Source organism: Lepisosteus oculatus, chromosome 15 (assembly GCF_040954835.1).
Source record: "Lepisosteus oculatus isolate fLepOcu1 chromosome 15, fLepOcu1.hap2, whole genome shotgun sequence".
Taxonomy (NCBI): domain Eukaryota; kingdom Metazoa; phylum Chordata; class Actinopteri; order Semionotiformes; family Lepisosteidae; genus Lepisosteus; species Lepisosteus oculatus.
Window position 1 is genome coordinate 30,865,847 of NC_090710.1, and position 20,901 is coordinate 30,886,747.

The 20,901-nt window shown below is 43.7% G+C and overlaps 1 protein-coding gene across 5 annotated transcripts in view; it reads right to left on the reverse strand.

The window, feature by feature from the left end:
- lrch1 (leucine-rich repeats and calponin homology (CH) domain containing 1) overlaps positions 1–20,901 on the reverse strand; it is an 81,574-nt gene that overhangs the window by 14,545 nt on the left and 46,128 nt on the right. For 2 of the 5 annotated variants that reach the window (XM_015364285.2, XM_015364284.2), the window contains exons 5-17: positions 20,312–20,448; positions 19,090–19,220; positions 15,740–15,827; positions 13,692–13,797; positions 12,149–12,264; positions 10,875–10,942; positions 10,426–10,512; positions 9,265–9,345; positions 9,125–9,161; positions 8,224–8,340; positions 7,334–7,390; positions 6,043–6,112; positions 4,080–4,184 (exon numbers count right to left, since the gene is read on the reverse strand). In XM_015364285.2, coding sequence (XP_015219771.1) covers positions 4,080–4,184; positions 6,043–6,112; positions 7,334–7,390; positions 8,224–8,340; positions 9,125–9,161; positions 9,265–9,345; positions 10,426–10,512; positions 10,875–10,942; positions 12,149–12,264; positions 13,692–13,797; positions 15,740–15,827; positions 19,090–19,220; positions 20,312–20,448 — 1,200 coding nt within the window. The remainder of the gene's footprint in view (positions 1–4,079; positions 4,185–6,042; positions 6,113–7,333; positions 7,391–8,223; positions 8,341–9,124; positions 9,162–9,264; positions 9,346–10,425; positions 10,513–10,874; positions 10,943–12,148; positions 12,265–13,691; positions 13,798–15,739; positions 15,828–19,089; positions 19,221–20,311; positions 20,449–20,901) is intronic. The other 3 variants (XM_006639205.3, XM_015364286.2, XM_015364287.2) reach the window with 2 other exon arrangements.

Sequence of the window (20,901 nt, forward strand, 5' to 3'; positions counted from 1 at the left end):
TCGTGAAAGAGAATATTTTCCAACACTAGGGCACTGTAAAAGCTACCAGAGCAGCCCGCCTTCGCATGCAAATGATGTGCCGGCTATGCTGCAGCGCACTTACAAAGCGGGCGGAAAATTGGTGCTTTTTGACGGGAGACTGGCATCATGGAACATAGCCTCTGCCAGCCAGAGTCAAGGACAGAGCAGTGCGGTGTCATGCCAGGGTACCAGGGTACCCTCGGTCATGTGGAAAAAGAGGCACACGGGTCAGCTGGCCTGACCCCTGAGAAACAGCACATTCCTGTCCAGGACGCTCCACAGCAACGGACAGCAACGTCCCGGAAGGCCCACCGGGAGTCAGCAGGCCCTCACATTTGGCTGCCCTCAAAAGATTGTGCTGGGGGATGAAATATCGCAACATTTTTCCACGCCGTTTTGTTTTACTTTCTCCCCAGGGACCAAACGTAACTCACAGTGAAAACAAACATAGATAAACTCTACCGCAAAGGGACTGGAAAAACTGTCGACGCAGTTCTGTCCCGCAAACTCAAGACGTTGCCTTGGACAGCTTGAGCAGTCATAATGCTCCATCACGCAAGGAGGGCGTCTCTGCCCTCGGAAAGCATGGGCAGGCTCTTCAATCAGCCCTTTCACAAAATGCTCGTGTACAGTGATGACTTCAGAGACTGCTCGCCGACTGAGGGCCGCAGGGCAGCTTAGTGGTTGGCACTGCTGCTTCACGGCGCTGGAGCCCTGGGTGTGAGTCGTTCGGTGCTGTCAGCGTGGAGTTTGTATGTCCTCCCACCCAGAGGAAACCTCCACGAACACGGGGCGGACCTGAATGCCAACAAGTTCACTGGCATCTGTTAAAACGGCCCTGGTTGTGAACGTGTACGTGTCAGTGTTTGTGTCTGTGTCTGCTCTGTAATGGGCTGGCATCCCATCCAGAGTTTAGCCTGCCTTGTGCCCACTGCTTGCCAGGATAGGCTCGGCTCCCCTGCTACCCTATACTGGATAAACAGTTAGAAAATTGCTGGAGTTTACCGAAATAAAGTATCACACTCAAAGCAATAACAGCAGTGTCTCGCCCAAGATTTGACCCCATACCTGCCTTTCTGGATTCCAGAGCTCAAACAACTGCTCCACGATGCCACCCTTAATAAACCCCCTTTTATCCCCCGATAGACTAAAAATCCTTTTCTGAGAGCTTTTCAATGTGAAAACAACAATTTTATTCATACACGCTAACGTCTTTGGTACGGGGCCAAAAACGATACTGAAAAGAGCTGGAATCAGCCTTGACACAATAAATAAAGATCTGCGAACGCCCACCCGTAAGCAAGCCCTTGTCCTTTAAACAGCTGGCTCAGTCCAACACTCTTCCTTTCCCAGAGGGTGAGATTTCAACCCTGGGCTTCATATCCAGGGGCTTACTGGGTCTTTACTCGGGTGTTTATTTTCACTGACCATGCCCGTGTCCTGGAAAGACAAGGTGCTGCCACACAAGGTAACACTTTAATGATTCATGAGCAGGTCATCTCCACCTGATGCAGGTGTTTTGTGTTATTGATTGCTTATCTTTGATGGGTGCATACTGTACGTCAGTACGCTGTGGGTAAATCTATAACCTGGAAAGCTCTGCAAGACTGAAAGGAACAGCCACGATCACAAGATGTCTTGAAACACCAGCGGAAAGAACAGTAAGGACACCTTGTATTCCCAAGCCAATGTCAGCTAATAGAAACAGACCAATTGCTAAAGCACTGTTCTGTGTGAGGGGCTGTAAAGTACAGAGATCATCAGTTCACTTCACTATGATGATGCTGCCTTGCTACCCATTAATTCATTTTCCATTTCTCTCAGTCAGCACTTTCTTCCGGTTATTTCCATTCACAAACAGTGAGCGAACCGGCCCTGTGCAGGTGAACAATGTATGCCGACAGTGTTAATGTTGCTCTGCATTGTGTACTTCGCCCACTTTTACACATGACAGCCATCAGCAAAATAAATTACAGATGTATTTACACGGTTAAAGCCGGCATTTGAACCAGTGAGATGCGCAGGACAGTTTATGAAGTGCAGTCCACAGAATAGGCTTGGACAGCTCACCCAAGGTTAACAAGAGAAATGTTTTTTTATGGAAGAAAACAATTCTGTCTTCACCCTCACCACAAGTGTATATTCACACTTCGGGTTCCTCCATAACAGAGCAGAGACAGGAAAATCCTTGAATCCTGGAGTTAATAATTAATAACAGTTCTTTGCATTATACAGCAGCTCTTGCCCTAAATGATCCCCGAAGTGCTTTTACACACAGGAGAGGCCCCACTAACGTAAAAGATCAGGTAAGAATGAGAAAACACCTCACCAGCTGAATGACAGGAGAGCTGTGGGAAGTCCAGATTGTTCAAGCCCAGAGTGATGTAAGGTGCTCATAGGATCTTTCATGACCAAGGACTTCTTTTAAACGCCTCGTCTAAAGGACAGCACCTCCAACAGGACAATGTCCCCAGCAGTCACCAGGCTGAGGCGCTGGGTCAGAAACGGACGTCCGGAGGGGAGAGTCTCGCCCGCTGGTCCCCCAGGACCACTCGTAGCGGCACTCTGTCTCCGCAGCTCTCCCATTCCAAACCCTGACCAGGAGGTCCCAGGAGCTCGGGCTGCTGCCTACTCCCACAAGCCCGAACTCACAAAGCCGGTGTCGAAATGTATTGCAAGCCCTCTCAGCAATGGGTCGAAAATGTGTCCAGCTTTGGGTAAAAAGTGGAGAGTGTATTGTCCTCCCAGAGATATTTCCTGAAACACCTACAGTACACTGAGTGAATGGGAAATGCTTAACTGCTGGGAACCAACACTCACCACAAATGTATATCTACAGTTTCTAGATAACACAGGCCCTTCCTCCGCGGAGCTACTGCCCGTATTGAGCAGCCCGTATCAGAGCACACTCTCGGCTGCAGTCAGGGACGCTCCTCAGAGACAGAGGGAAGAGGCGTACGAACCTCTGAAACTGCGGCTAACTTTTTCTGTCTGTAGCGGGAAACTAAATCAACCAGTCTTCTGCTAAATCAACCATTAGTGTCCTACAGTATGAGCATTCAGAAAACAATGGCACACACGTTGAAGCCGGGGTGAGGGGTCATTAAGCCTCATCTAGAGATGTGCTGATGTGCTACAGTAACTAACACCTGGTAAAGGAAGGGGTCTGGAGGTCATGCCAACCACATCTAGTTGAACCACAGAGCAGTGCTGGGATTGATTTCAGTAACTGGCGAGGCCTGAGTGCGGGGTAAACTCTAAGATCACGGGTTCGAACCTTCATCCTGTAACTAGCCTGCTGAGACTCGGATTCTCTAAGCGCCGGTCATCTGCAGGCACACAGTGCTGTCAGTGAGCTCTGAACCCCCAGTATGGGGCTGAGTTGCCTGTGATACGCGACAAGATGGTCTTTCTCCCCTGCGTGCGGTCATGGGTTTTGGAAACAAAAACAATAATTTCATAATTGACTATTCTCAATCTAAAAAGGAACTTTTTAAAACGGAAGCATTGAGTCACTATCCGAGACTCACTACGGGACACAGCTGCGAAAGGAAAGCTATTGGGAGAGCAGTATTGTTTTGAGTGAACGTAAGACAGAAAGACAACCCAAAAAAAATCCAGATAATCTGATCGTCCAGTCTCCTACACTTACTGGGATTGCCGACAGCAGAATAAACAACCACGGGCCACGTTTCCCAAAAGAAATGAGCGGAAACCCAGAATTAACGTAGACACATATTTATAACAAACATTTGCTGAACGTCAGAAAAACCTCCCCACGAGCCAGCAGCCCCGTGTCCTGCGCATGCTCACACCGACAGAGGAAGCTGACCCAGCAAGTTCTGTTCAAACTCAGCAGAAGCTAGAAGACGGGCCCGAGACAGCCCTGTCGCGCTGTTGGACCGGGCAGATTCCCGTGTAGCGGTTTTACAGCCCCACCTGAAATGTGACAGCTCGTACCCGCAACCCACAGGAAGAGCCGAAACAAGGCCCAGCCGGCTCAGCCGCTGCCCCGCGCTCGCTCAGCTCTGACCGGGTACGACAGGAAGAGAACCTACCCCTGTTTCGCACGCCTCCTTCAGCTGGGGCAGTGAGGGTGCCTGTATCCCCTGTCAGGGCCTGTGTGGCGGGGCTGAAAGAGGAGGGGGGGGGAGAGGAGGGCTCTGGAGGAGCGGGGGGAGGCAGGGCAGGTCCATGTCCCAGAAGTGGGAAACCAGAAAATTAACACACACAAGAAAAGAGAAGGAGAAAGGGACCAGCAGCAGCAGTTGACACACACACACACACACGGGAGGCAAAAGGGGTGCAAGTCGTTGAGGGTGGCGTGAGGAGTCATGCAGCGATCGGGGGGGTAACAGGGCAGAGAGGAACAGTGCCAAAGAAGTGCAACAGAAACATGGAGGATAATAAAAAAAAAATCCAATGTTAGTGCTTTTACATTTTGATTTCATGGCATGCAGTTAATGCTAGCTGTTAAAGCTACACAGGGAAAGACTAAACTCCTGCCTCTTGCTATTGTTACAACCAGTGGGACTGCGATGGAGCAGCAGGTTGAGCAAGTTGTTTGCAGCAGACTCCTTGAAACTGTACCCAGAGGCTTCAGGTCATTCATTGTGAGGAGGAAAGGGGCTGTCAGAAGACTCATGGCAGTAATTCTGGGATGCTGCAATTCTGTAGTTGTAATCCAGCTCCCAGTGGACTGGTCAGTTACTGTAGCTACAGAATCTGGCTTTATTAGCTTGAAGCACAACTCCCTTCTCAATGTCCAATTTCAGATGTCTATCCTCGTGGTGGTGTCTGACAATCCGCGGTGCAAGCTTAGTACATTGTGCATGGGCTAAGAACCCGGTTTGTTTTCGGAAAGGTCTTTTTAAAAAAAAAAAGTTCTAAATATCCAGTTAAGAGACAAGTTTATGGCATTAAGGATGGGCTCTTCAGGACAGAAGACTCTGATTTGCAGAACCGCTCTGCCCCCTGAAAGTCTGAAGCATTCTGGGTACAGTTTTCCGTTTTGTTAGCGTCTTAACCACTAAAACAAAACTGCTGCTGCCTAGGAGGGCCTGCATTGCTGGAGCGTCAAGCTTCCAGGCCAGCGCCTGAACGGCAGGCCTGGGCTTGTTCACGGCATCACACAGCACAGATGTCCTGTCTCTCAGCGGCAGGCTGCAAGATGTTTGTTTGCTCTAGATAAGCTCTGCAACACATGCCAATTGGCAGGAAAAGGAGTTTTTTTAATAAAAGGAGAGATTTTCTACAATGGATTTTTGTTAAAAAAAAACCACAGCCCCCTGAAATGGTTTTCTTAACAGAATCTCTTCTGCTCCAGGCGCTTCTGTCCCATTTTGAGGTGATTAATGGCCCAAACTCAGTAAGTGATGAGTACGGGGAGGACAAGAGCTAGCCTAGGTTCTACTGACAGAAACCATGGGAGAGGAGAGCTGGAAATATGAAGCTTCTCGATAATCCAATGCATTCATCCTTTTATCCAAACAGAATTTTTACTGCTTTTCTTCCGAGATGTACCATCATGTAACAGGCCCAGACATCATCCAGTCCTTCATGAGCATTCCCTCATCAGTACCAAGAGTGACAACTGTCCTGTTTAATACCAGAGGACGATATTACAGGCGCTTAACCGCAGTCTTCTCATACCTTCATCTGTGGACATTGTGTAGGATCTCTCCATAAAGTCAGCATAGTCCTCTGTTAAGCAGTTTATTGCCATGTGCTGTTATGTAAACAGTTTAGTACTATCTAAATTTTGTACAACACCCTTGAAATTGCAACATTAAATGCCGGACCCATGATTGATATACTTTGTATCGAACATAGATTCACCTCTTGGCTCATCTAGGTGTCTGCAGACTGCTCTGCTGTTGCAATACAATTGTAGCAATATACCGTGTCAATATATACCCACTATATCGTCGCAGTACAGTGCTTAATTGTGGTAACTGTGAGTGCAGGCTGCCCCCTTGAGGACACCCCCCAACCCCGGTCACAACCCAGGTCTGCACCTACCTGATCGAGGCCTCAGCCCAAAAGGGGGAGAGTTAAGCGAGGGAGAGGATGCACAGCTTCCCGATTCCCCCTGGACAGACCAGAACAAAAAGAAGGAAGTCAGCATGTAAAACGAGAGACCAGTAAAACCATCCCTTCGGAGAGCTTGACCAGGCTGCTCAATACAATCAGCAGAACGTCAGCAGAAAGGATATCCAGTCACAGCCTGTATCCACACTGATATCTACAATCGACTGACGCACATCACGGGGGTCAGCCATCATCTTCGTGAAATCATTATTTTGGTTTGATATGTACATATTTCATATGTTTTTCAGTTCTTATCTTTGTTGAAAGTCACGCGATTTTTGATTGAGTGATTTTTTATCCTTTTTAAGCGTAGTTTTTAGTATAGTTCTTTAGTTTTAGAGTCGGTAGCTGTAGTTGTAGAATACAAGGAATAGTTGTGTTTTGTTCTCATTTCTGATAGCTGTTTTCTGATTTTTTATAACAATAAAAATATTTTAAAATAATTATATATATATAATATATATTCCATATATAGTGCATTTATTTAACTTGTTTCTCTGAAGAAAATGGAAAAACAGAAAACATTAAGGAAAAGACAGTAGGTGTTCAAGCTTCAACCATGAACAAATACTGCTCCCGCTTCAGAAAGCGGCTGGATAAGATACTCAGAACACTTCGCTGCTGGAAATCATTGTCATGTCACACTTTTATATTCTTACAATAGGCCTATGAAGCAAAAGCATACAACAGAAATAAATGTTGTGATTGAGAAAAAGCTCTGAAATCACAGAGTCATTATTCTCGCCCCATCTGTAATTTGATAGATCCACGCAGTGTCATGTCTACCACATTTCACAAGAAATGGTGCTGCAGCCCTCCTGCAGACACTGGCCGGCTCTGTACTACAGTGCACAGAGGCCATGCCAGCTGTGCGATGAAGGCCCAATGCCCTGTTAAGTGACTGTATATTTATGTTTTTATGTTTTTGTCAATAACCTGCATTTTCTCTAAGTTAAAAAAGACTGATACATCTCTACAAAATGGACACATTTAAATGGACTCTGATATACTGAAAGACGTCAAAACAAACCTTCCTGAGCTCTTTCTAATACATTTCCAGTGCAATAAGATCCTTATCTTCAGTCTAATAAAAAAGCACTTCACAAAGCCAGTGTTCTATCTGGGTCACTTTAAAGATATAATTGGTAGAACTAACAGAAAGGCATAGAAATAAAATGGAAGAGAAAGTGTGGAAAAAAGGAAGGCTTTATCAGGGACTTACCCCATCCCCACAATCCCTCCTCAGTTCACTCTGTGCTCCCTGTGCACTCAAGTCACTCTGCAGATAAAAAAAACATCATTTTTTGTTCAGGTTGCACACATTATTTTGTAGCTCTGTGTGGCCACTCTTGGCTGTGTGCCCCGTCTACAGCCTAAGTTATATTTCATAAAAGATCTGTTTACATTTTGATGTTCCAGATCAGTTTATTGTTGGATGCTTTTGAAATTCTTACCACAAAGATCACATTTATTCTTCGTCAAATGTTATTTTTGCTTTCACAGCTGCTCGGGCACTACAGGCATTTTCTTAGGCAACAGATATAAACTGCAAACTGTTACTGTTTCTACTGTGGGTCATCAGGAGTCTTTCTTGCATCAAACTCCTAACAGTTTTCCAAACCATTACAAAACACTTTCCTGAAACTATCTGTTTGGATCAAAAACAAACAAGATGGGAATGAGATCATTCGGTTATGTTCCATTGCACAATGCAAGACTTGAAACATGGTTAGGAAATTATTAAAAATAAGACTCACTTCTCCACATTAACATATTAGAGGCGAACCGCCACGCACCTGATTAACATACAGCTATTGACAGAAGCCCATTGAAAATCAGGGAGTCTAGCTCTGGACCCACATTGCCGATGAACAGAGGCCCATTTTCATTTCTGATTGTTTCTCAGAGTCCATTACAAGCAGAGAACATAACACAGAGACACAACAGGCAGAGGAAAGAGAAGTATCCTGTCCTGTTCGTCTGGCACAGTGAACAGAATGGAACGTCACGATGCAACAGCTACACACACACGAATGAGTGGAGACTAGAGTCTGGCACTGGGCAGTGCGCTGCGGCAGAAGGTGTTTTTACCTCAGTGAATTCGTTCGTTACCTGCTGTGACATTTGTCTCTCAAACTGCTGGCATGCAAGCTGGGCTTCAAGCCTGGCTTTCTCTAGAATCAACTCCCTCTTCTTCTGGAATTCAAGCCCTCCATCAGAACTTTCACTCTACAACATATCAAGCACCTTAGCATTCATCAGCTCTTTATGCGTCTCCAAATGAGAACTAAATGGCTCAGATTGTATTATCTAATAGCAGATGCATAAAGAAGAATGCCAGGAGAAAAAGATCACTAAGGGTTTTAATGCTTGAATTAGTTCCAGACAACACTGCAAGGGCTCAGCAAGCAAAGATAAGATACATTTACAAGAAATGCTCCAGTTTTTTTAGAAGCCTGGTTTCATTTTCTCTTGTTCTTTAAAGCAGTACACAGTTATGTATCGCTATAAGCTTTTGAAGATTTCAACACAGGGAAAGAGTCAAGAATTTTGTTATGCAGATTGTGACTTCCATTACAAATGATACAACAGTTTTAGAAACTGTTATTCTGTGCCTTGTTTTGTCACTAATTCTAAAACTGCGATTTACAAATAAACTGCATTCCCTTCCTCTGACAAGGAAAGCTCTGTGAACTCCAGACCTATCCTGCTGTCAGCTCTGGCTCTTAACAAGAATAGTGTCCTAACCCAAAAGAATCCAACACAAGATTAGGGAACATGACAACACAGGATTAAGGACAGCACTTACTCATGTAAATACATATATAGCACAACAAAGCAAAAAGCAAAAGCACTGAGACCACAGCAATGTAAACAGCCTGCCTCCAGAGTTGAATACTGAACTGCACTTTAATACTGTAGCAGGGTGAAGACAAACTGGACTGGGCACACGCCTTCACGTGAGCAGGCCTGCCTAAACAGGAGAGCAGCCCACAGCTGTGGAATGGCTTACCTTCGGTGTGGTCGGCCCGTCTGTGCTGGTCTGGCCGCTGTGGACAGGGAAACACAAGAAGGAGCACAGTCACTCCACCTGCCAGCTCCGCGTGGGAAGACTGATGGGCAAGCGTCTCAACAAGAGACAAGAAGGCTTACTTGAGCACTGAGTCCTCCGATGAGACCGTGTCCACAGGGTAGAGGAGGACTTCGGCGCTGTCCGTGGGGCTCGTGTTCACTCTGGGGAACACATAGCGAGAGTGAGAAATTCAACAGGACTGAGGTCGGACCCCTGGCGGCCAGCCAGGGCAGGACAGATGGAGTCAAAAGAGAAAGGTGTCGTGTCAGTTTCTGTCATCGTTCCATCCTCGTTACTTAACTTGTTGTTGTTGCTGCTGTTCTGTGTTTATGTTTTGATGTTTCCTTAATGTCTTGGTATCTGCTAAGAGCAGGTGGTTACAGGACCCGGTGCAGGTTAGAGGTCGGGGTGTGTATCGAGGCAAACGGGATCTGAAGGACTAGAGACAGAAAGCGTGGCCGAGCAGGAGCAGGTCGAGGTCAAAAAGCCAGAAAGTCCTGAAGAGACAGAACAAACTTCGCGAGGGGGCGGTGAGCTCGAGGTTGGAGGCTCTCCTGATACCGAGCACCGGTGCAGTGTTGATGAAGGTTTAAATAGCGGAAGAAGAGGCGTGGTGAGATAATGAGGATCAATTAGTGAGCTGTTACAGTATCGCAGCCTACATGCAAATAGTGCGTGCACTGCACCTGTGCACGTGACAAATAAACAGAACTGAACACTGTTCCTTTGATTGTAACATGATGTGATATATGCAGTTTGGGGGTTTTGTAAGGCTCTGCCTCAGACCACCATTATTTCAGCTGGTCTAAATCAGCGCTCATCATCAGACCTGTCCTATAAAACTAATTATTAAAAAAACTCTTTTCCTGCATTTCAAATGCATCCTAGAGCACAGCAAATGTGTCCCAAAAGGCCTGAGTGCTGTTCTAACTCTGGAAAGGCAGTTATTTCAGTGCTCTGAATATGAAAACAAATGAGCTAGTTTTGACAGTACAAAGTACAAATGTTGTGTTAATCTAATGTGAGGCTGTATCAAACAAACACAGTAAAGCACTGCCTGCGCTAGCAAAAATAGCCACTGAATCTCTCTGATTTTTGTTGCGAGAAAGAAAAAGTTCAAAATGTCCACGTGCATTAAATCACCAGTTATACTTTGAGTACTTTTAGATAAGGCTCAGAAAACAATGAACATTTCAGTATCGTGACTGAATATCTCAGTGGAGAGGTTTCAAGGAACTAACCTGTTAGGGTCTTGTAATAATTCCACTGCCTCCCTTAGTTGGTTGATCATTTCAATTTGAATCTCTTGATTACCTGTTGGCTTTGCCCTGCAAAAGAAAACCAGACACTGAAGGCATTACATTCAAGTCACCAAAACCAAAGGTTATCTTTCATTGTCAGTGGTTCCTTTCACAGATTTCGAATGCATGAATTGTAATTCATTCTTTTTTTTAAAACGGACTGACAGCCATTCATTTCTTTCAAAGCTTGCTAATTTGGTTGCCCATTTGACCATCAAATGGCTGGCTGCTTTTAAACACCACAGGCTCCACTCATTCTGATCCTGCACGTGTTTCAGGGGGTGTATTTTGTGCATGATTAGTGCTGTGTAGGAAATTTGGAAGTGGAAGTCGGGTATTCCGAACTTTTTAATAGAAAATGGGATTTTAAACACAAAAGAGGCCCTCACATTTGTTCCATTGTCCAGCTTGTGTCTTCTTCTATTCTGAGTGGCTCATCAAACTCTGCAGCTCTACCCTGTCAGAGAGCAGAAGACATCATAGTACAGTATAACCCAGGACTGCGCACAATCAGTCTTTACTCCTTTACAACCACAATTCTAAAGTCAGCTGCAGCCTCTAGTGCCTTGACCCCCTGAGAAGGGCTTATAAAGAGTGCTGTCCAGCTACAGGGCATTCCCGGCTCTTCACACAAACTGATGTACTGTACACTGACGTCTACTGTGTCCAAACTACAAGAGAAAAAAAGCAGAATCAAATACATTTAGGGAAATGTGGGAAGTTGCGCAGAGGGCTTATCTCAAGTCAGGATTTTAATCAACCGAGTTAAGTCCACACAAGGCTTGTTTAATGAAAGCCCTGAAGCTTCTTCAACGAAATAGTTCTAGCAACACAGTCAGGTCAGGTTGAGACTCATCTTGTGTCGGTCTTGTTTTGAAAATCTGCAGCTGAAAATAATGGAGTCAGCACTCATCTTTATTGCAGAAGAAGCCATGCATTCATCTCATGTTTGTAGCTAGAGGTCACACCCAGGCAGCTTTTTCTAGTTCATATTCAATTGTCTTACAGTTAACACTTTCATCTTAGACCACAGCTTATGTAAGTAAACAACACACATCCCATTTAGACTGCTTTAGAACCAGTTTAACACCATGATATCTAAAAATATACAGTAACCTCCAGATTTCTTCATAGCCCAGCTATATGAATAAAACTGTCCGCTAACAGAATGAGTTACAGATTGCATAATATGTCTTGCTTAAAGACAAAAAAGACACTAGCTTAAATTCAAAACATGCCATACTGTATTACTGTATGGTATTAAGACACTATAGCTATTAAGACACTATAGTCTTAATAGCACCGCACAAAGCAACATTTTATTTGTAATAGTTCATTTAATAAAGAATATACAAGGGTATTGTATATCACATATGTATTTAAGATATAGCTTTTGGTGTATGAATGGCCTCACTTCAACAGTTTCGTCCAGATTTCACACCAAATACGAATGTATACGAGATTTATTTATACAACAGAAAGCTCATCTTATCTTAATTCAGAAGCCACAAAATGATTAACATTAGTCCACTGCATTATAGGCAACGTAAATCTTTCACCAATTCTTATTTTTTCACCCCGCTTTATAGAACTCTTACAATGGTGGCGGGTCTGCAAGGAGCACTACGTGGGGAACCAGAGTGAAAGAATATTGATGACCTGCCTTTATGTAGCTTTCGAACTGTGTGCTCAAGCCAGAATCTCTGTACGCTGGCTTGTCCTGTCGCACTTCAGTGTTACTGTTTTCAATCAGTTTCACACAGTCCTGGTCAGAATCCACTATAGAAAAAACAGGAAGAGGAAAAAACAAAGCATTTAAACACGAATCTGGCCTTGAACAAATACTGTACTAATCATTGTTTTCTTCAGGTGTTTAAGTGGAACATACCATATACGATAGCAAATATTTATCTTGTTTACTAAGGTGAAGTCTCTTCACAGGCCTTGGTGTTGTACAATAGTACAGTATGTAAGATTTAAAAGACTAAGCAGTTAAAGCACCTTGAAATCTTTGAGAGAATATTATTCCTGGCCTAGAAAAAAAGCAAATAAAAAACCCTGATTCTATTCCCATTTGAGACTTCAAGGGACCTAATTTAAGAACTGAAACTGATGCTGTGGAGTGCAGTCACACAGATAATTAAATCACTGTATCAGGAAGGATAAAGGATGGACGATGAAGACAGAATTTACTCCTGTGTAGCTCCTGTGTTTGTGACCAGGCCAGTTTTGTGTGGGGTAAGAATTCACAAAACCCCTGATGTCCTGTGTCCTGAGCTCTTGTGATATTTATGCCATATAGCCTTCAGCTCAGTGTGTTACTGTAATGTAAGACTGACCTGAACTGCTTAAGACAGGAAGACAGGCTTTAGGTTAAGTCTACTTCAAGAGCATAAGCGTCTACATACAGTATACAACAGACGACAAAGTCAGAAAATGAGCTGAGATTGTACTTCACTAATCACACCCACTGCTGTCTTTTCTCATGACACCTATGATTTTGTGATTATACTGATCAAGTATGCTGCTCAGAAGCAGCTGTGCAGGGCAGCAACACAGCCCCAAAGCAAGTGGGGAATTTACAGTTTGAATTCATATGATTTATACTGTATATACATGAACACACACTGTATTTGCTGGTGGTCGTATTAATATTAACTATTATCACTCCCTGGAAATAGGTTGCAACATGATAATCACAATGAGAAGCACTGAAGCTCTACAAAGAAGTGGCAAAACTGTTGGGTTTTTACTTCATTGCTAATCAGTGCACTGCTGCTGTATCTTTGGCACTTGTATAATATTGGTATTTACAAAACCAGCAAATAAGAATGGTGACAAACAAGAAGAGGCCCATCTAGTTTAATGATCCTAGAGTCTTCTCAAATCTTAATCTTAAACCGAACTGTTATATCCGAGTATTAGCACTTCCACTGACTCACTATCACTGTAAAAAACCCGGACACTGTGTGCCGTGTAACAGTTCTCAGCTGTCCAACAAAACATGTTTACATTTTTCTGCATTTCACAGAAGCGCAGAGCCTAATTCCCATGGACACGCTGCACAAGTACAGTACTGGCCTTGCCTGCAGGGCATGCCTTTTGTGCACCTGTCTCACGCTGAGCACCTGAGCTCAACGGAGTCGGCGTGTCACATTACAGCACGCTTGAACGAGCCCCTGCAAGCTAGAGATACTGATCTGTACCTTTCAGTGCGCTGATCTGCTCACTAGAGTCCTCTTTACTCAGGCCCTCCTCCTCCGTTATGTGAGACATCGGGACGTTCAGGCTCAGACTGTCCTCGTCTGATGGCTGAAACGAGACCAAGCTCCTTGTGTGAGTGGCTGGCCATGCCAGAGAGCGCATTTTGCTTGACAAAATCCACATTCTAAACACATCCCAAGCAAAGAAGCACCCTAGTTCCATACAACACATATCCCCCCCACCTCTGACATTATAAGCCTGTAAACAGTGACACTAGCAGATTTGGACCTATTAGGCCATGACTGGAAGGCTGATGCTGTGCCAGATAGTTTGCAGGAATTCCAGAGGGGAAGAAAGTTACTGAAAGAGAGGAAGCCATCCTGCCCGCCCAGCAGGATGGACATGAGGCAATTCCATCCTTAACTGAAAACAAAAACCATAAAATCTGTCAAAACCATATCTCCAGTAACCAAATTTCTGACAGATATTCGCTTCAGCTACTGAACAACGATCAAAGAAGTGTATGTGTGGTACTAAACTCAATCCAAGTTCTCTGCACTCTCTTATAGCTCAACAATAAACAGGACTTTCCCCTTCTGCTCCTCTCCTTGACAGAGGGCAATGAGAATAGCAAACTCTAAGCTCTGTCTGGAGCAGTCAAGCATACAGGACACGAGCCTCTCTGTCAAAGATAATTTGATGATACCCAACATCCTGAATAAACCTCAAATGGTATGTTACGGAAAACAGATGAAATGATCGCCAGAAACTGATGATAATCACTTACTGACAAAAACAGGGCCTCTATAAACTTGACAGGGGTTGGTTAATCGTAAGTGTAGGTGACACAAATTCATCATTTTGCCATGGAATTAACATGCACTTTCATCACTTATCAATTACTGTACTTACAGAGTTGCCTTACTACAAAAAGACTGAAGAGGGACGAAACCCAGCAGAGCTGCTTGGCTTTTACTACAAAGCAAAGGTTTTTCATTTTACAGTCGAACAACCACGTTACGAATCTGTTAATTCCCTTATGCCTACTCAGTTATTTCAAAGCTGACCGGTTAAAACACTCAGCTGCAGCGAGCTTCATAAATCTGAATGCCCGCTGATTCTGGAGATCTACCCTCTATCCTTTAGATCTGCAGAAATGATGAACAATAGTGTCTGGAGAAAGCACAAGGAAAGGTGGGATACACAGGTGCTTGCTCATATACTGTACTGTATACCCACAGACCTTCACCAAACAGAAGCTTAGGTGACCTCATTCTGTTTGTGAGCCGCAAAGTCATTAAACATACCAGAATAAAGAAAAGCTCACTTCCAGGCCATCCTATGTGAATAATATCCTACCCTTCCCATCTCTGATAAGAATGCCTGGTTTTGTTATTCTTTCAGACATTCGGTTAGTGTTATACAGTTTAGTAGTCTATCACAAAGCAAGCAAAAGACACCCTTTTACTGATATGAAAGTTTTAGCACCTTAATGAAGCATGGAACTGATCTTGTGAGACTCTAGCTAGCACTAGAAGACCCCAGGAAGGAATCAATCATCTCTCATTCCCTCCTGAATTACTCCCTGTGTCCGCTCTGGGAAATCTGTACCCTGATGCTGCACCCGATAAACCAAAACAGAAGCTATTTTTTCTGCTCTGAATATGCAGAACCAGCCACATAATAAAGACCACAGAAGAAAAAACAGTAAATATTAGCGTTGATAACCAGCTGTGTTTTGTTAGCTGAACATATGTAGTAACTGCACAATTTTAATCTGTGTAGTATGAAAAGCAGCTATGTCACCATTGTTATTTTTAGAGCTTAGAAACTTTAATTGCAAAATGTGGTGAAAACCAATGGGTTTCTATAAGTTAATTTCCTCACATAGCACAACATACCAGTAGTCATCAACTACATCCTAATATTTATTCTATTGTTCATTCAGAGTATACTAACTACAGCAATACACCACATATTTACATAAAAACTGTCATGGTTAATATGCAGAACACATACGCTGACCCAGAAGACATTCTGAAAGGCCTACCTCTGTGGCGGACAGGCGCTTATCTCCATTATCACTTCCAACTCCGGAATCAGTGTCCTGTTTCTTATTCTGATCAATATCTTCAATGCTAGGGGGACGAAAAGTGAGAAGTGGAACATGTACACATCACGTCAGGCGGTGAACTACAGAAATCCAGCAAGGAGAGAGGCAAAGGCTGGGGAAGGAGCTGTTAATCGCAATGCAAGAGCAGAACTGAATATCGCTCCAATCACAAAATTAGAACCCTCATAATAGTCTTCTGCCTCGTGTGCTCACTTCAAAGAGTCTGGGTCTCCAGAGAGGTGAGCCGTTATACTCTCTGGCACTAAATCTGCTTTTTGAATTAAAATTTAGAAAAAAAATTAAAAGTGGATAAAATAATTGACAGAGAACTGTGCTGCAGAGGGATGGCTGCAGTGCAAAGCTGTTCCTTAAAGAGGGGTTCCAACAAAACCTTCCTTCAGACCTTACAACAATGTATGGAGGAAATGCCATGAGAAACGGTCTGTTCCTAAGCCGGGGTCAGATTGCATCAGGGGCTACTAGTCTATACAGCTGTGGGGCCCTACTATGGTCCTCGATGCCCACTGTCCAAAGGGTATTATAGGCCTCTTTAAACCTCTAGCTTCCTAAGAACAGGCTTCGGCTTGTCCAATTAAAAAGTAATGAGTTTAGTTAGGTAATGATGACTCAGGCGGGAAAAGAACTGGAAAGAGTCAAGCCCTTCAGGGGCAGAGTTGTGCCCTCCTGCTATACAGGGTGTCAGAATGTAGCTGTAATAATAATTGCTTACACTTCTACAGCGCTTTTCTGGACACTCCTCTCAAAGTGCTTTACAGGTCATGGGGATCCCCTCCACCCCCACCAGTGTGCAGCCCCACCTGGATGATGCGCCAGTACGCTCCCCACACACCAGCTCTCAGTGGGGAGGAGGGCAGTGATGAAGCCAGTTCAGAGAGGGGGGATTGTAGCCCAGAGCAGGGCTTCCTCATCCTGTCACTGCTGAGGCCTCCAGACCTCATTTCAGCTGAGCTTAATTACGTAATTGAAGCCTTAATTGAACTGACAAGCTGTCTGACGGGAACATTAACAAGTTTTTCCATTCAGCCTTTTTCTAACCACTTCATCCACTTTAGGGTTTTACCAATTTTTGTTCCACTTAAAAGTTTAGAATATTATGTTATGCATGAAATGCGACAGTTAAAAGGCAGCATGTTTTTCCCCAGCATGTTATAGAGCTGAAAACACTCCTATTGTTGAGTAAATTAAGGGTCCATTGTGTGTGGTCCTCCAGCAACTGGGATCCCTGGCCCAGGTGACACCCTGATTCTGTCACAAGAAATAGGTCTCATGTAAACCACTAAAGACAAATCATCCCAGTCAAAAAAGACTAGAGCAGCTGTACCAACTTAAAGTAAAGATTATGACAATTTGAGACTGAGCCAATTTTAAGACCACAAAGACGGCTAATACGTTATCTCTCCTGCATAAAGATGACAACACATCAGCTTCATTTAAATGAAATATTCAAAAATAACAACAGATACATATAAAGTAGCATGGGAAACTGTGGAAGAGCATCATTTAAGGGTTTAAAAATAGCTGTCCACTGACTGACTTTGCAGTCTAGTTAATAAAAAACATCAGACAAATAAAAATGCACTTACTTCTACAGTTGGAAAAGAGTTTATTTTGGGACACTCCCATGATGTAGAGTTTAAATCCTCAAAGGAAAAAAGATAAACCTTTGAAATTTAGTGGCTTTCAGACCCATGCAGTAGGCATATGTAAGAAATACTAAAGCCAGGCTATGTTACTGCACTTCCTCACTGCAGCACCAGTTTTGTTGGTAATAAGAAAAAAAAACTAAAAGCAAGAGAAAGAAATCTTACATGCTTAGCAGGAGACATTCTAAAATATGCACGGTCTTATAATGGCAGTGTTCATCATGAAACTGCTCACAACCTTTTTTTTCCACAGCTACACAGTTCTCTACCTGTATGGCAGCTCACTGTGAGCTGAACTGAGCACACAGGACTGCCCAGAGTCAGGAAAAAGGCTGCAGCCTAGAAATTGACAGGTGCAATCCAAACACGGACACTTGGTGATGGTGTTCCGAAACTATATACAGTACAGTATATATACATTTCTTGCAAAATAATTTGGACTACCAGAATAAAACTCTCCTTCTCAGCAATCTATGCATCTCTCCTCCTAAAAATATTGGAGCTAAACTAGGATGTCAACAATTTAATAAAGAACATCAGCCTTTCTTCACCAGACATAGGGGTTACATTCCTATAACCCAAAGAAAAAGCACAAATATTCCAGCACAAATACTAGTGAATAGAGTAAAGGCAGCACTGAAATCACAAATGGACACTGAAAAACAGTCAGCTGCACGCCTAGCTGGATGGAGAAATGCATGGTGCACCAGGCAAGATGACAGCGCTGAGTCACGAGGAGGCATGCACTTTTTAAAAGCTTCTGAGGGCACAACTGTGCACAAAAAAGGGTTTCAGGCACCCAGTATGAGCAAGTTCTGAGGTTAGCAAACCTGCAGCTAGCAAAGAAAGGCTTATAGACCTTAGGTCTTCATCGTAAGAAACTGGTGAGTTATAACAGTTCTCAGGTTCTCCTCCATTTCTGGCTGTGTTGTGCACTTGACAAAATCCCCTGTCAGTAATGATTTGCAAAATGTAAATAGATGCCAGGTGCTGTTGTTGAGCAGGCTATGGGGAGTACAACAATTTGACTGCACACCGATGCAAAGGCAAGCCATTCCAGATTTCACCCAAATCAAACTAATAGTGTTGTTACCTACAATGGCTTTGTGTTGTGTGTTGTGTGTTTATTAATATGTGTTTTGTAGTTTGTCTGCCTTGTTCATGGCTCTGCCATCTCACTGTGTCTGGGAACACAGATATCTATGCTGCCACTTCCCAGTATTTTACTTGTAAACTCTGCTTGCAAGAACAAGCTGGTCTTAGGAGCTGATCTTCCATTTTTTCCACATTGTAATTTGTTGGCACCACCTAGCCTTTTATAATATGTAACAGTATTTTGTGTAGAGTGGCAGTCTCAGTACTCATTTTCCTTTGCTTCGCTCTGCCTAGCTGAAGACAAATAAAAACATCTTGGATTTAATTTAATGTAAAAGACAAAACATGTTTTCTTTGCTGAAAAAGTTGCAGGGAGAAATACTGCAAAAAATTAACTTTAAAGTATCGGGAGAGTCTGCAGTAACCGACCAGAGAGGTACAGTACATTCAGAGAGGGCCACGATTCCAGCACCAGCGCAGCAGAAGCTTGGCGGCTCGAAGTTTGAAATCTTCAGGGTATCCACTCACCTGCCAGCGGCCGGCTGAGACAGACTGAGCCTCTCCATTGCGGGCAGGTACAGCGAATCTGAGGTCTTCTCCATCCTGCAGGCCTGGATGGTCAGGTATTTGAATATATGCACCTTCCCTTTGATGCAGATCTACGAAACATCAGATACCGGATGTGTCCAACAGCTGAGCTCAGGCCCTTAAAAGAGGCCTACAGTTCTTTTCTCTGGGACGATGGAACTGTGTTAGAATTGCACATGTTCACTTATTTTGTCTGAAGCCTCCACACTGGTAGTGCTGGGCTCTGTATTCTACTGCTCTTTGAGTTTGAGAGCTGATGTGCTGTGGCCATAAAGTCTCTGTCTTATACAGTACAGTTTTCTAATGTGTTAGTTTGAAATACTCTGTTCCATAGATTTGAGCATATTGTATCCTTTATAAAACTGAATGTTGTACATTTGTACTGGTACTGAAGGTCGTGATCTTCGCAAGATTTACGCAATTGGTTTATCATGATTTACTATGATTTGCATCATATTTTCAAACTCTCTGTGATTTTACACTATACCACAGTAGATCCGTTCCATGGACTGCGGTACTATTCTACTTCAATTTAATGGCCAAAACGTTGTGTCTCTTTTCTGTTCCTTTCGGAAAGGAATAAACCTTTACCTGTTCCTGTGCGGCCTACACATACCGACCCAGCTCCCTACTTGAACTAATTCAATTTATGTCTATATCCCCAGCACGATACCACCAAAAAAATATAGAAAATAAAAATAGAAAATATTTTAGTTCATACACTATTCCCGGGTCTCCAGTTGGTTTCAATGTGCTGCCGCATGCTATCCCACAACACAGTGTTTCTCTTCCACCCCATGACACACCTCCGCCGCTGTCGGACTCTGCCCAGCAGCACGGTATTATTCATACTGCAGATAAAACTCATCCAAGAGTTTGCCTCAAAGTGCGCGGTTGCTTATTCCAGGCAGGATCCAGGGACAGTGGAACCGGGAACTCTTGCTCAGTCGCTCTCTCAGATCAGGCCTCCATTTTTATTTTTTGTGTCCATGAATCTTTGAAGACTTTACAGTAACTCGCACCGCGCGTGACTCCCACACTCAATGTGCCGCACTATTCCACCGACCTGACGTACCGTCAGTATTGGTTTCCTGTTCTTAAACGTGACTTGGGCGCGCATCTCCAGCACACTGGCACCTGTCTGAAGAGGCCTCTGTCTTACCTGGGCAGGTGGGTTCTGCAAGGGATTGTTCTCCAGCTGGAGAGACTGCAGCTGCACCATCTTCCTGTAGCAGATGGGGATCACGGACACTTTGTTGCAGGAGAAGTCAAACTTCACCAAGGGGAGCTCCACAAGATCTGAAACGAAAGGTGTCTGCTTGAAAATGTATTCTGGCCGTACACACGGATTTCTAAAGTGATCAAATATTTAACTAAGTTGGAAAGATGGTTATTTGCAAGACGATATTATTATGCTGATATCGTTTTCAAAATTTACTGTATTGTTTGTTCCTCTTTTTGTTTTGGTACTGAATGATACTCACGCAGGAAAACGCATTTAACTTTTCTTCCACAAAACAACTCAAAACAGCCACCATTCTGTACGACTCCTTACTTAAGACACACCATGTACAGCAGGATTATTTTGCATATTGAGTCTCGAAAATGACATACCTCGTCATCAGGAGGTTAGATTATAAAGAACATTTCAAAAGCTGTAGCGTGAAGATGGCATTTCTATTCACAGGTCATAAATATGTAAAAGTATTCTAATTTAATAAATATCTTGTGACACCTGGACCTTCACCCTTA